This window comes from Salvelinus alpinus, chromosome 28 (assembly GCF_045679555.1).
Source record: "Salvelinus alpinus chromosome 28, SLU_Salpinus.1, whole genome shotgun sequence".
In the NCBI taxonomy this organism is placed as follows: Eukaryota; Metazoa; Chordata; class Actinopteri; order Salmoniformes; family Salmonidae; genus Salvelinus; species Salvelinus alpinus.
In genome coordinates this window covers 39931508-39946734 of record NC_092113.1, presented here as the reverse complement: position 1 = coordinate 39946734, position 15227 = coordinate 39931508, and the positions used below count along the sequence as shown (strand labels likewise).

The 15227-nt window shown below is 45.5% G+C and overlaps 1 protein-coding gene across 1 annotated transcript in view; it reads left to right on the top strand.

Moving 5' to 3' along the window:
* LOC139557861 (voltage-gated potassium channel KCNC1-like) overlaps positions 1 to 15227 on the top strand; it is a 61183-nt gene that overhangs the window by 27919 nt on the left and 18037 nt on the right. The window contains exons 2-4 of the mRNA XM_071373123.1: positions 6013 to 6156; positions 8033 to 8828; positions 12011 to 12241. Of these exons, the coding sequence (XP_071229224.1) occupies positions 6013 to 6156; positions 8033 to 8828; positions 12011 to 12241 (1171 nt within the window). The remainder of the gene's footprint in view (positions 1 to 6012; positions 6157 to 8032; positions 8829 to 12010; positions 12242 to 15227) is intronic.

The window sequence follows — 15227 nt, the reverse complement described above, 5'->3', positions numbered from 1 at the left end:
GAGACCAGAGACCAGAGACCAGAGACCAGAGACCAGACCAGAGACCAGAGACCAGACCAGAGACCAGAGACCAGACGAGAGACCAGAGACCAGAGAACAGACTAGAGACCAGAGAACTGACCAGAGAAGAAGGAGATACACATTTTCTTTGTAGTGAAGTACTCTAGATTTGTCTTTCCATCAAAATGTTTCCTTCCGTCATTAAAAGATTGATGGTGCTCATTCTGTCCAAAGAATGTGTGATGTAACTGTCTTCAGTGTGATGTAACTGTCTTCAGTGTGATGTAACTGTCTTCAGTGTGATGTAACTGTCTTCAGTGTGATGTAACTGTCTTCAGTGTGATGGAACTGTCTTCAGTGTGATGGAACTGTCTTCAGTGTGATGTAACTGTCTTCAGTGTGATGTAACTGTTTTCAGTGTGATGGAACTGTCTTCAGTGTGATGTAACTGTTTTCAGTGTGATGTAACTGTCTTCAGTGTGATGTAACTGTCTTCAGTGTGATGTAACTGTCTTCAGTGTGATGTAGCTGTCTTTAGTGTGATGTAACTGTCTTCAGTGTGATGTAACTGTCATCATCAAGCTGGTTTTGATTAGGATGTGACCAACTGAGTACGGAGGTCGACAAACGTCGCTATCAACAATCAACCCCTCCAAAAAACCGTCTCTTTTCATATTCCCTCGTATATTTTGTAATGTATTCCATATGGCGCCCTTTTTCTTCTGTAGTGCACTACTTTGGACAAGGGACCTGGTCAAAAGGAGTGCACTATGTAGGAAATAGGGCACAATTTGAGTCGGCCCTTTCACTGTGAGAGGACTCTAGGGTTATCAAATCAAATGTATTTATATAGCCCTTCTTACATCAGCTGATGTCTCAAAGTGCTGTACAGAAACCCAGCCTAAAACCCCAAACAGCAAGCAATGCAGGTGTAGAAGCACGGTGGCTAGGAAAAACTCCCTACAAAGTCCAGAACCTAGGGAGAAACCTAGAGAGGAACCAGGCTATGAGGGGTGGCCAGTCCTCTTCTGGCTGTGCCGGTTGGAGATTATAACAGAACATGGCCAAGATGTTCAAATGTTCATAAATGACCAGCATGGTCAAATAATAATAATCACAGTAGTTGTCGAGGGTGCAACAAGTCAGCAACTCAGGAGTAAATGTCAGTTGGCTTTTCATAGCCGATCATTAAGAGTATCTCTACCGCTCCTGCTGTCTCTAGAGAGTTGAAAACAGCAGGTCCGGGACAAGGTAGAACGTCCGGTGAACAGGTCAGGGTTCCATAGCCGCAGGCAGAACATTATTTATTAGCTCTGACTATAGGATCATGGACAGAATGGAAGACATCTGTCGTCCTCTCTCGTCCTCCTGCTCAACTGGATAGCAGCTGGTTAAATATGTACCTTGTCATCAATGCCATTCAGGCACCAGGTACCTTTCATATCTACATTCAGCCCTCCCCACACAAATCAATCAGCTGTACAGTACTTTGGATTTATTTACAATGCTAACACAGAACACAATGCTAACCCTGACCCGTACTGAGTTATTGTGGGAGATGAGCAGGAAATGAGGAGAATGCTGAACCAGGAACTCTCAGCGGTGAAACGGAGTTTAAGGTCAGAGGCAGGAACCGACACCTGCCACGATTCTCTTCTGTAAACAGTTTAACTAGACCAGTGGAGGCTGCTGAGGGGAGGACGGCTCATAATAGTGGCCAGAATGGAGTCAATGGAAATGGTTATCAACTACATGGAAACCACGTGTTTGATGTGTTTTATACCATTTCCATTGAAAATCCATTCCAGACTTTATTATGAGCCGTCCTCCCCTCAGCAGCCTCCACTGAACTACACGTAGGTGTATTCTCAATCATTTAATAATTCTTTATCAAACTAGATTTGATCGACAAGCGATGACAACACATGAAGATAATAGAACACACAGAATTTACATAGACTCAGGTGAGATCTAATGGAGAGCTGATGTAAACATGTCTCTGTTTCCAAGCCTCTCTGGGCCTCCCTGCTCCATCCCTGATGAGCCTTGTGGCTGATGGCTGGGTAGATGATGGGCCTTGTGGCTGATGGCTGGGTAGATGATGGGCCTTGTGGCTGATGGCTGGGTAGATGATGGCTGGGTAGATGATGGGACTTGTGGCTGATGGCTGGGTAGATGATGGGCCTTGTGGCTGCATAGTGGCTGATGGCTGGGTAGATGATGGGCCTTGTGGCTGCATGGTGGCTGATGGCTGGGTAGATGATGGGACTTGTGGCTGGTGGCTGGGTAGACGATGGGCCTTGTGGCTGATGACTGGGTAGACGATGGGCCTTGTGGCTGATGGCTGGGTAGATGATGGGCCTTGTGGCTGATGGCTGGGTAGATGATGGGCCTTGTGGCTGCATAGTGGCTGATGGCTGGGTAGATGATGGGCCTTGTGGCTGATGGCTGGGTAGATGATGGGCCTTGTGGCTGATGGCTGGTTAGGTGATGGGCCTTGTGGCTGCATGGTGGCTGATGGCTGGTTAGGAGATGGGCCTTGTGGCTGCGTTGTGGCTGGTGGCTGGTTAGGTGATTGGCCTTGTGGCTGATGGCTGGGTAGATGATGGGCCTTGTGGCTGCATGGTGGCTGATGGCTGGTTAGGTGATTGGCCTTGTGGCTGCATGGTGGCTGATGGCTGGGTAGACAATGGGCCTTATGGCTGCTGATGGCTGGAGGCTGGGTAGATGATGGGCCTTGTGGCTGATGGCTGGGTAGATGATGGTCCTTGTGGCTGCATAGTGGCTGGTGGCTGGGTAGACAATGGGCCTTATGGCTGCTGATGGCTGGTGGCTGGGTAGATGATGGGCCTTGTGGCTGATGGCCTTGTGGCTGATGGCTGGGTAGATGATGGGACTTGTGGCTGATGGCTGGGTAGATGATGGGTCTTGTGGCTGCATGGTGGCTGATGGCTGGGGTAGATGATGGGACTTGTGGCTGATGGCTGGGTAGATGATGGGCCTTGTGGCTGCATGGTGGCTGATGGCTGGTTAGATGATGGGCCTTGTGGCTGATGGCTGGGTAGATGATGGGCCTTGTGGCTGCATGGTGGCTGATGGCTGGGTAGACAATGAGCCTTATGGCTGCTGATGGCTGGAGGCTGGGTAGATGATGGGCCTTGTGGCTGATGGCCTTGTGGCTGATGGCTGGGTAGATGATGGGACTTGTGGCTGATGGCCTTGTGGCTGATGGCTGGGTAGATGATGGGACTTGTGGCTGATGGCCTTGTGGCTGGAGGCTGGGTAGATGATGGGACTTGTGGCTGATGGCCTTGTGGCTGGAGGCTGGGTAGATGATGGGCCTTGTGGCTGATGGCCTTGTGGCTGATGGCTGGGTAGATGATGGGACTTGTGGCTGATGGCTGGGTAGATTATGGGCCTTGTGGCTGCATGGTGGCTGATGGCTGGGTAGATGATGGGCCTTGTGGCTGATGGCTGGGTAGATGATGGGCCTTGTGGCTGATGGCTGGGTAGATGATGGGCCTTGTGGCTGCATGGTGGCTGATGGCTGGGTAGATGATGAGCCTTGTGGCTGATGGCTGGGTAGATGATGGGCCTTGTGGCTGCATGGTGGCTGATGGCTGGGTAGATGATGGGCCTTGTGGCTGCATGGTGGCTGATGGCCTTGTGGCTGATGGCTGGGTAGATGATGTGACTTGTGGCTGCATGTGGCTGATGGCCTTGTGGCTGATGGCTGGGTAGATGATGGGACTTGTGGCTGATGGCTGGGTAGATGATGGGCCTTGTGGCTGCATGGTGGCTGATGGCTGGGTAGATGATGGGCCTTGTGGCTGCATGGTGGCTGATGGCTGGTTAGGTGATGGGCCTTATGGCTGCTGATGGCTGGAGGCCCTCACAATGCTGCCTGCCCTGTTTTACAGCACTGCCAGATTATAGAGGCTGTTGCTCTGGAATCTGATTTGTTCTCTGGTCTGAGTGTGATCTGTTTGTGAATGCTGACCAGAGTCATCCTCTTGCCCTTGTAAACCATCAATTGTGTACTAGATTAGTGATAGTTTCTCGAGTTTTGACACAGTTTCCACTCTCTCGCTCTGTTGCTGCATCCTCCTTTATGAGTAAACGCAGATAGCTGTTGGTGTGACTGTTCCCTGCTGTTGGTTCTGTGGTGTGACTGTTCCCTGCTGTTGGTTCTGTGGTGTGACTGTTCCCTGCTGTTGGTTCTGTGGTGTGACTGTTCCCTGCTGTTGGTTCTGTTGGTGTGACTGTTCCCTGCTGTTGGTTCTGTGGTGTGACTGTTCCCTGCTGTTGGTTCTGTGGTGTGACTGTTCCCTGCTGTTGGTTCTGTGGTGTGACTGTTCCCTGCTGTCTGCTGTTGGTTCTGTGGTGTGACTGTTCCCTGTTGTTGGTTCTGTGGTGTGACTGTTCCCTGCTGTCTGCTGTTGGTTCTGTGGTGTGACTGTTCCCTGCTGTTGGTTCTGTGGTGTGACTGTTCCCTGCTGTTGGTTCTGTGGTGTGACTGTTCCCTGCTGTCTGCTGTTGGTTCTGTGGTGTGACTGTTCCCTGCTGTTGGTTCTGTGGTGTGACTGTTCCCTGCTGTCTGCTGTTGGTTCTGTGGTGTGACTGTTCCCTGCTGTTGGTTCTGTGGTGTGACTGTTCCCTGTTCCCTGCTGTTGGTTCTGTGGTGTGACTGTTCCCTGCTGTTGGTTCTGTGGTGTGACTGTTGTCTGCTGTCTGCTGTTGGTTCTGTGGTGTGACTGTTACCTGCTGTTGGTTCTGTGGTGTGACTGTTCCCTGCTGTCTGCTGTTGGTTCTGTGGTGTGACTGTTCCCTGCTGTCTTCTGTTGGTTCTGTGGTGTGACTGTTGCCTGCTGTTGGTTCTGTGGTGTGACTGTTCCCTGTTGTCTGCTGTTGGTTCTGTGGTGTGACTGTTCCCTGCTGTTGGTTCTGTGGTGTGACTGTTCCCTGCTGTTGGTTCTGTGGTGTGACTGTTCCCTGCTGTCTGCTGTTGGTTCTGTGGTGTGACTGTTCCCTGTTGTTGGTTCTGTGGTGTGACTGTTCCCTGTTGTTGGTTCTGTGGTGTGACTGTTCCCTGCTGTCTGCTGTTGGTTCTGTGGTGTGACTGTTCCCTGCTGTTGGTTCTGTGGTGTGACTGTTCCCTGCTGTCTGCTGTTGGTTCTGTGGTGTGACTGTTGCCTGCTATCTGCTGTTGGTTCTGTGGTGTGACTGTTCCCTGCTGTCTGCTGTTGGTTCTGTGGTGTGACTGTTCCCTGCTGCCTGCTGTTGGTTCTGTGGTGTGACTGTTCCCTGCTGTCTGCTGTTGGTTCTGTTGGTGTGACTGTTCCCTGCTGTTGGTTCTGTGGTGTGACTGTTCCCTGCTGTTGGTTCTGTGGTGTGACTGTTCCCTGCTGTTAGTTCTGTGGTGTGACTGTTCCCTGCTGTCTGCTGTTGGTTCTGTGGTGTGACTGTTCCCTGCTGCCTGCTGTTGGTTCTGTGGTGTGACTGTTGGTTCTGTGGTGTGACTGTCCTGGACTGGTATTTTTACAGAATAATTGTTATCTTGCTACTGTGAACAGAAATCAGCCAGTAAAGCTGAAATAAAAGCTGTAGGCGGGTAACTCTGTGTTCTCTCTCACAGTTTTAATGGATCCTCTGTAAGTACAATGGATCATGTCATCTGTATATTTATCAGTAACACTTTACATTAGTAACAGCATGGAATAAGCAACAGTCCCTACTGCATTTGTGTAATAGCAGAAAATGCTCAGCTCCGTTACTATGCTGGTACAATGCCGTTACTATAGTAACTAGTATGTATCTGTGTCCTGTAGCTATGTCCTGTCCAACATGTTTCCTCTCACTGACTTTGAGTGTTTTGTACTATGAAAGCACTTTCCGACAACTGCTTATGTAAAATGGGCTTTTATAAATACATGTAATTGATTTGATTTGTCGAGTGTTTGATTTAATGTGTCAATGTATTGATTAATTGATTGATTGATTGTCTCGTTGCAGGGCATAGCGTTTGCCTCACTGTTCTTTATCCTGGTTTCCATCACTACGTTCTGTCTGGAGACCCACGAGTACTTCAACGACCTGCAGAACCGCACGGAACGCGTGGTGGTGGGGAACCACACCGAGGTGGTGATCTTGGTGGAGGTGAGAGAGATACTTAGATGTAAATAGGCGTAGTACGTAGTACTACTATATGTACTATATGTACTGTATTGTACTGTATTGGCTATACGTAGTACTACTATATGTACAACAGAACGCGTGGTGGTGGTGGTGGTGGTGGGGAACCACACTGAGGAGGTCTCAGTAGAGGTAAGACAGAGGGATCCTCGTTGTCAATAGACTATTGATCCTGTCCAGAAAGTACCCAGAGCTGCTACCGCCCTTCGACTCTAGTGGAGATCTGAGAAGATTGGACAGATGAAAGCAATATGGTGACCATTTCATTGTTTCTGGATAGCACCTAAACGTAATGGGGCTTTTTTCAATGCATTTTACTGTACTGTATTGTACTGCATTGTACTGTACTGTATTGTATTGTATTGTTTTGTATTGTACTGTACTGTATTGTACTGTATTGCACTGTATTGTACTGTACTGTATTGTAATGTATTGTACTGTATTGTACTGTACTGTATTGTACTGCATTGTACTGTATTGTATTGTACTGTATTGTACTGTATTGTATTGTAATGTATTGTAATGTATTGTAATGTATTGTACTGTAATGCACGGTATTGTATTGTACTGTAATGTACTGTATTGTATTGTACTGCATTGTATTGTAATGTATTGTACTGTATTGTACTGTACTGTATTGTACTGCATTGTACTGTATTGTATTGTACTGTATTGTACTGTATTGTATTGTAATGTATTGTAATGTATTGTAATGTATTGTGCTGTATTGTACTGTAATGCACGGTATTGTATTGTACTGTACTGTACTGTATTGTACTATATTGTACTGTACTGTATTGTATTGTAATGTATTGTACTGTATTGTACTGTACTGTATTGTACTGCATTGTACTGTATTGTATTGTACTGTATTGTACTGTATTGTATTGTAATGTATTGTAATGTATTGTAATGTATTGTGCTGTATTGTACTGTAATGCACGGTATTGTATTGTACTGTAATGTACTGTATTGTATTGTACTGCATTGTACTGCATTGTACTGTAATGTACTGTATTATACTGTAATGGACTGTATTGTACTGTAGTGTACTGCATTGTATTGTTCTGTATTGTACTGTATTGTATTGTACTGCATTGTATTTAACTGTAATGTACTGTATAGTATTGTACTGTAGTGTACTGCATTGTATTGTTCTGCATTGTACTGTATTGTATTGTATTGCATTGTCTTGTATTTTTGTATAATGGGAAATGTTTATAAGCACATTTTAGTGACTGAATGAATTTCTCCTGATGGGAGAAAATAGTTCATCTAATAGATAGATATATTATATACTTTAATGATCCCTGAATTTAAATTCAATAATATAATCTATAATCTGATCTAATGTATAATCGAAGCTAATGCATAATCTAATCTAATGTATAATCTAATGTATAATCGAAGCTAATGTATAATCTAATGTATAATCTGATCTAATGTATAATCGAAGCTAATGTATAATCTAATCTATAATCTAATCTAATATATAATCTAATTTAATGTATAATCTAATGTATAATCTAATGTATAATCGAAGCTAATGTATAATATAATCTAATGTATAATCTAATCTAATGTATAATCTAATGTATAATCTAATCTAATGTATAATCTAATGTATAATCAAATCTATAATCTAATCTAATGTATAATGTATAATCTAATTATAACCTAATGTATAATCTAATCTAATGTATAATCTAATCTAATGTATAATCTAATGTATAATGTATAATCTAATGTATAATGTATAATCTAATGTATAATCTAATGTATAATCTAATCTAATGTATAATCTAATGTATAATCTAATGTATAATGTGATCTATTCTAGGTGGTGACCAAGCCCATTCTGACCGTGGTGGAGGGTGTTTGTGTGGTCTGGTTCACCTTTGAGTTCTTCGTCCGCATCGTTTGCTGCCCCGACAAGCTGCTCTTCATCAAGAACATGTTAAACGTCATTGACTTCGTGGCCATCCTGCCCTTCTACCTGGAGATGGGCCTCAGCGGCCTGTCCTCCTCTAAAGCGGCCTCCGACATCCTGGGGTTTCTGCGGGTGGTCCGCTTCGTCCGGATCCTCCGGATCTTCAAGCTGACCAGGCATTTCGTCGGTCTGAGGGTTCTCGGCCACACGTTGAGAGCCAGCGTCAACGAGTTCTGCCTGCTTATTGTCTTCCTGGCGTTGGGCGTCCTCATCTTCGCCACGATGATCTACTACGCAGAGCGGATAGGGGCCCAACCGGACGACCCTCGCGGCTCCAACCACACCCACTTCAAAAACATCCCCATCTCCTTCTGGTGGGCCGTGGTCACCATGACCACCCTGGGCTACGGGGACATGTACCCCCAGACGTGGCTGGGCATGATAGTGGGCGCGCTGTGCGCCCTGGCGGGGGTGCTGACCATCGCCATGCCCGTGCCTGTTATAGTCAATAACTTTGGGATGTACTACTCCTTGGCCATGGCTAAGCAGAAGCTGCCTAAGAAGAAGAAGGCGCACAATCCGAACCCGGACGCTCCCACGGACACGGCCTCGCTCGGGAAGTCTGTCGCTACCTCTCCCAGGGACAGTACTCAGAGTGATACGTGTCCGCTGGCTGCAGAGGATCATATCAACAGGAACCGCTCAGGTCAGACCAATTCAAATTAGATTCTTGAAATACAAAAAATTCTACCGTACTAATTCATCCCTTTAACGCTTTATTTAGACAAAAGTATTTTTTGAAAGCATCTTTATGATACGCCATAGGCCACAATGATAAGTGGATGTTTAATCTTTTCAAACCGTCAACCATTCCAGCCCATTAAAAGTCAGACCTCATTCAACCTTTTCAAACCACAACTCCCCTTACACATCACACTACCACCCCTTTATTCACACTGAAACATTCATAGACCATTTTCATTGTGCACTTTATCCCTTCACTAAATCCTCTTGGTGCCATAATGGTACAGTAGTAAGTGGATGTATAATTGATTCACCCCATTGACACTCGTAACTCATTCAAGTCATTCAAACCTATTCAACTCACCCTTTTAAAACTCACACATTCAACTTAAACACATTACTAATGAACACATCACCACAGTATTGCAGTTCTTCACTGACATAAGGTATGATATGCTGGTAGTATTTGTGGTGCTCTTTTACAACAGAGTGGCGTGGAGGGGAAAAAAAACATAATATACCTTTTACTGTAATCATATAGTATCATAGCTTTCCAGGTTTACTGTCCCTAGCCGCAAACACAGTAACACAACTTGATACAATCATGAATATACCCCTCCCAGATAAAAAATACGTTTGTTAAATTCAGAGTCAGCTTTTTGCTTGCTCCACTATCAAAATACAATATAATTCATCGGTCTACATCCCAAAGCCCAGTGCAGTCAAAAAAATTTGATTTTCCTATATATGTCCACACTATGAGGTTGGAGTAATACTGTGAAGACGTGAACATGATGATAATGGCCTTTTAGTGTAACAGCTGTTTGTAAAGACGGCCTGAATTTTCAGCCTGTTTTGGTGGGGTGGAGTTTTGGCCTTCCATGGTGACATCATCGTGTGGTAAATTAGTTCAAAGCGAATTCCAAACCTCTCAGCCAATAACAGTACATGTTCTGTTTCCCCCACCCCCCTCAGGACACTCCCACACAGTCCTAGCAAAATTCTTGCTTGAAAAATTGCCCTTTTCATTTTAAAACAATCCCAGTAACGTACTTAATTGTTACTCAGAAATAATTTGATATTGAGGAAAAAACATGTCCAATAGTATGATCGTTTGCTCCAGTCTGTCTGGAGCGCAAGATGGGCGGAGTTAGCAGTTTTTTTGAATATTTTATTGGATCCAATCTGCCTGGCATGCTCAATCAAGCCCAGTAATGCTGATCTAGCATCCATTTTGCCATGTACAGTGCATTCGGAAAGTATTCAGACCCCTTGACCTGTCCCACATTTTGTTACGTTACAGCCTTATTCTAAAATCGATTTAATAAAACATTTTCCTCATCAATCTACACACAATACCCCATAATGACATCACAATACCCCATAATGACATCACAATACCCCATAATGACATCACAATACCCCATAATGACATCACAATACCCCATAATGACATCACAATACCCCATAATGACATCACAATACCCCATAATGACAAAGCGAAAACATGTTTTTAGATGTTTTTTGCTAATTTATTAAAAATAAAATACAGAAATACCTTATTTACTTAAGTATTCAGATCCTTAACTCAGTACTTTGTTGAAGCACTTTTGGCAGTGATTAAAGCCTCAAGTCTTCTTGGGTATGACGCTACAAGCTTGGCACACCTGTATTTGGGGAGTTTCTCCCATTCTTCTCTGCAGATCCTCTCAAGCTCTGTCAGGTTGGATGGGGAGCGTCGCTGCACAGCTATTTTCAGGTCTCTCCAGAGATGTTCGATCGGGTTCGAGTCTGGGCTCTGGCTGGGCCACTCAAGGACATTTAGAGACTTGACCCGAAGCCACTCCTGCGTTGTCTTGGCTGTGTACTTAGGGTCGTTGTCCCGTTGGAAGGTGAACCCTCGCCCCAGGCTGAGGTCCTGAGCGATCTGGAGCAGGTTTTCATCAAGGATCTCTCTGTACTTTGCTCCGTTCATCTTTCCCTCGATCCTGACTAGTCTCCCAGTCCCTGCCACTGAAAAATATCCCCACAGCATGATGCTGCCACCACCATGCTTCACCTTAGGGATGGTGCCTGGTTTCCTCCAGACGTGATGCTTGGCATTCAGCCCAAAGTGTTCAATCTTGGTTTCATCAGACCAGAGAATCTTGTTTCTCTGGTCTGAGAGTCCTTTAGGTGCCTTTTGGCAAACTCCAAGCGGGCTGTCATGTGCCTTTTACTGAGGAGTGGCTTCCGTCTGGCCGTTCTACCATAAAGGCCTGATTGGTGGAATGCTGCAGAGATGGTTGTCCTTCTGGAAGTTTCTCCCATCTCCACAGAGGAAGTCTGGAGCTCTGTCAGAGTGACCATTGGGTTCTTGGTCACCTCCCTGATCAAGGCACTTCTCCCCCGATTGCTCAGTTTGGCTGTGCGGCCAGCTCTAGGAAGAGTCTTGGTGATTCCAAACTTCTTCCGTTTAAGAATGATGGTGGCCACTGTGTTCTTGGGGACCTTCAATGCTGCAGACATTTTTTGGTACCCTTCCCCAGATCTGTGCCTCAACACAATCCTGTCTCGGAGCTCTACGGACAATTCCTTCGACCTCATGGCTTGGTTTTTGCTCTGACATACACTGTCAACTGTGGGACCTTATATAGACAGGTGTGTGCCTTTCCAAATCATGTTGAATCAATTGAATTTACCACAGGTGGACTCCAATCAAGTTGTAGAAACATCTCAAGGATGATCAATGGAAACAGGATGCACCTGAACTCAATTTCGAGTCTCAAAGCATATGGTCAAAATACTTGTATTTTTTATCATTATGGGGTATTGTGTGTAGATTCATGAGGACTTTTTTTTATATTCCATTTTAAAATAAGTCTGTAACGTAACAAAATGTGGAAAAAGTGAAGGGGTCTGAATACTTTCTGAATGCACTGTACACGTTGTTCCCCCTGCTGCTATTGGACCAGGTCTCTCTTGGAAAAGAGATGTTATCTCAATGAAAAAAAACCTCTTTAAGTGAAGGTTAAATAAAAAATTAAATAAAAAACATGTAGATATTACCTCAACTAACCTGTATATCCTAATGAAAAAGATGACATGAACAGGAACCTGATTCTAGATCTTACTCTTTATGAACCAAGTCTGTCCTCCTTTCAGACTCCAAGCAGAATGGAGACGCAAACTTGGCTCTGTCGTCGGATGAGGGGTGCAGCCTGACCCAGCCGCTGTCACCCAGCGAGAAGTGGAACCTACGGCACGCCCACGGCGACGCTCGAGAACGCTCCCGGTCGGTCAGGGGGAACAAGACAAGCAAGAAAGAGGCAACCTGCTTCCTGCTCACTTCCGGAGACTTCTCCTGCTCTGGAGGAGAACACACCATAGTCACTGGTAGGTTGACCTGCATACAGGTACACAGGCACACACATACATACTCGTTCTCTTTCTCTCTCTGAAACATGGAGCCCACCCTCCGCAACCATAGGTCACATAACACACACAACACATAACTGTGAATACTGGACCGAATACCGGACCATGACAAAGGAGGCTGCAGGCGAGAGATCAATAGGTTGAAACCTAGAAAAGCATTATTCAGAACCCTCTTATCCTCCCCATGACAACCATTACACCCATTACACCTGTGGCAACCATGACAACCATTACACCCATGACAACCATGTGAGTGGACGTGGTGTCCACAAAGTAGAGTGTTTGGATATTTTGGTTACTGGTTGCTTTCTGGTATTCTTCTGTGCTGTTTTGGGCCCTTCTGTATGAATGTCTGATGTTGTACAGCTTCCTGGGCTGTGAATGTCTGATTTTGTACAGCTTCCTGGGCTGTGAATGTCTGATGTTGTACAGCTCACTGGGCTGTGAATGTCTGATGTTGTACAGCTTACTGGGCTGTGAATGTCTGATGTTGTACAGCTTACTGGGCTGTGAATGTCTGATGTTGTACAGCTTCCTGGGCTGTGAATGTCTGATGTTGTACAGCTCACTGGGCTGTGAATGTCTGATGTTGTACAGCTTACTGGGCTGTGAATGTCTGATGTTGTACAGCTTACTGGGCTGTGAATGTCTGATGTTGTACAGCTTCCTGGGCTGTGAATGTCTGATGTTGTACAGCTTACTGGGCTGTGAATGTCTGATGTTGTACAGCTTACTGGGCTGTGAATGTCTGATGTTGTACAGCTCACTGGGCTGTGAATGTCTGATGTTGTACAGCTCACTGGGCTGTGAATGTCTGATGTTGTACAGCTCACTGGGCTGTGAATGTCTGATGTTGTACAGCTTACTGGGCTGTGAATGTCTGATGTTGTACAGCTTACTGGGCTGTGAATGTCTGATGTTGTACAGCTCACTGGGCTGTGAATGTCTGATGTTATACAGCTTACTGGGCCTGTGAATGTCTGATGTTATACAGCTTACTGGGCTGTGAATGTCTGATGTTGTACAGCTCACTGGGCTGTGAATGTCTGATGTTGTACAGCTTACTGGGCTGTGAATGTCTGATGTTGTACAGCTCACTGGGCTGTGAATGTCTGATGTTGTACAGCTTACTGGGCTGTGAATGTCTGATGTTGTACAGCTTACTGGGCTGTGAATGTCTGATGTTGTACAGCTCACTGGGCTGTGAATGTCTGATGTTGTACAGCTTACTGGGCTGTGAATGTCTGATGTTATACAGCTCACTGGGCTGTGAATGTCTGATGTTGTACAGCTTACTGGGCTGTGAATGTCTGATGTTATACAGCTTACTGGGCTGTGAATGTCTGATGTTGTACAGCTCACTGGGCTGTGAATGTCTGATGTTGTACAGCTTACTGGGCTGTGAATGTCTGGTGTTGTACAGCTCACTGGGCTGTGAATGTCTGATGTTATACAGCTTACTGGGCTGTGAATGTCTGATGTTATACAGCTTACTGGGCTGTGAATGTCTGATGTTATACAGCTTACTGGGCTGTGAATGTCTGATGTTATACAGCTTACCGGGCTGTGAATGTCTGATGTTATACAGCTTACTGGGCTGTGAATGTCTGATGTTGTACAGCTCACTGGGCTGTGAATGTCTGATGTTGTACAGCTTACTGGGCTGTGAATGTCTGATGTTGTACAGCTCACTGGGCTGTGAATGTCTGATGTTGTACAGCTTACTGGGCTGTGAATGTCTGATGTTGTACAGCTTACCGGGCTGTGAATGTCTGATGTTGTACAGCTCACTGGGCTGTGAATGGGTGGTTGTTTCCATGTCTGTTCTTTTGAGGAACAAGGTAATTTGGCTGTGATCAGACAGAGGTGTTAGTGGCTTGACAGTGAATGAGCTGAGAGAGAAAGGGTCAATGTCTGTAATCATATAGTCTACTGTGCTGTGGCCAAGAGGTGAGCAGTAGGTGAATCTCCCCAAAGAGTCCCCCCGTAACCTACCATTGACAAAGTACAGACCCAGGCTTCTACAGAGCTGCAACAGATCCCTTCCGTTTTTGATGATGGTGCTGTCACTGTTGTTTCTATGGGGGAGATGAAGACAGTTAGAAACAGTATGGCCTGTAATAAAGCTGTCCCCTCTTGTGGTCGTTAGATCAGGTAGTGTTCCTGTGAGCGCATTTGTGTCCCCACAGATGAGCACATTTCCCTGGGCCTGGAAATGGCACGTCTCTTCCTCAAGGGTGGGGAAGATCTCCTCTGAGCAATATGGGGATTCTGAGGGGGATATACTGTATATTGCGCATATTAACCAAATGTGATATTTACCCATTTTGAGGGGATCAAATACATTTTGTAGTTTGGATTTGTACCAAATGATCAATCCTCCAGAGTCTCTGTCTCTCTCTCTTCCTCCACTCTCTCTCTTCCTCCACGTCTACAGAGTTTCTCTCTCTCTTCCTCCACGTCTACAGAGTTTCTCTCTCTCTTCCTCCACGTCTACAGAGTTTCTCTCTCTCTTCCTCCACGTCTACAGAGTTTCTCTCTCTCTTCCTCCACGTCTACAGAGTTTCTCTCTCTCTTCCTCCACGTCTACAGAGTTTCTCTCTCTCTTCCTTCACGTCTACAGAGTTTCTCTCTCTCTCTTCCTCCACGTCTACAGAGTTTCTCTCTCTCTTCCTCCACGTCTGCAGAGTTTCTCTCTCTCTTCCCTCACGTCTACAGAGTTTCTCTCTCTTCCTCCACGTCTACAGAGTTTCTCTCTCTCTTCCTCCACGTCTACAGAGTTTCTCTCTCTTCCTTCACGTCTACAGAGTTTCTCTCTCTTCCTTCACGCCCACAGAGTTTCTCTCTCTCTTCCTCCACGTCTACAGAGTTTCTCTCTCTCTTCCTTCACGTCTACAGAGTTTCTCTCTCTCTTCCTCCACGTCTACAGAGTTTCTCTCTCTCT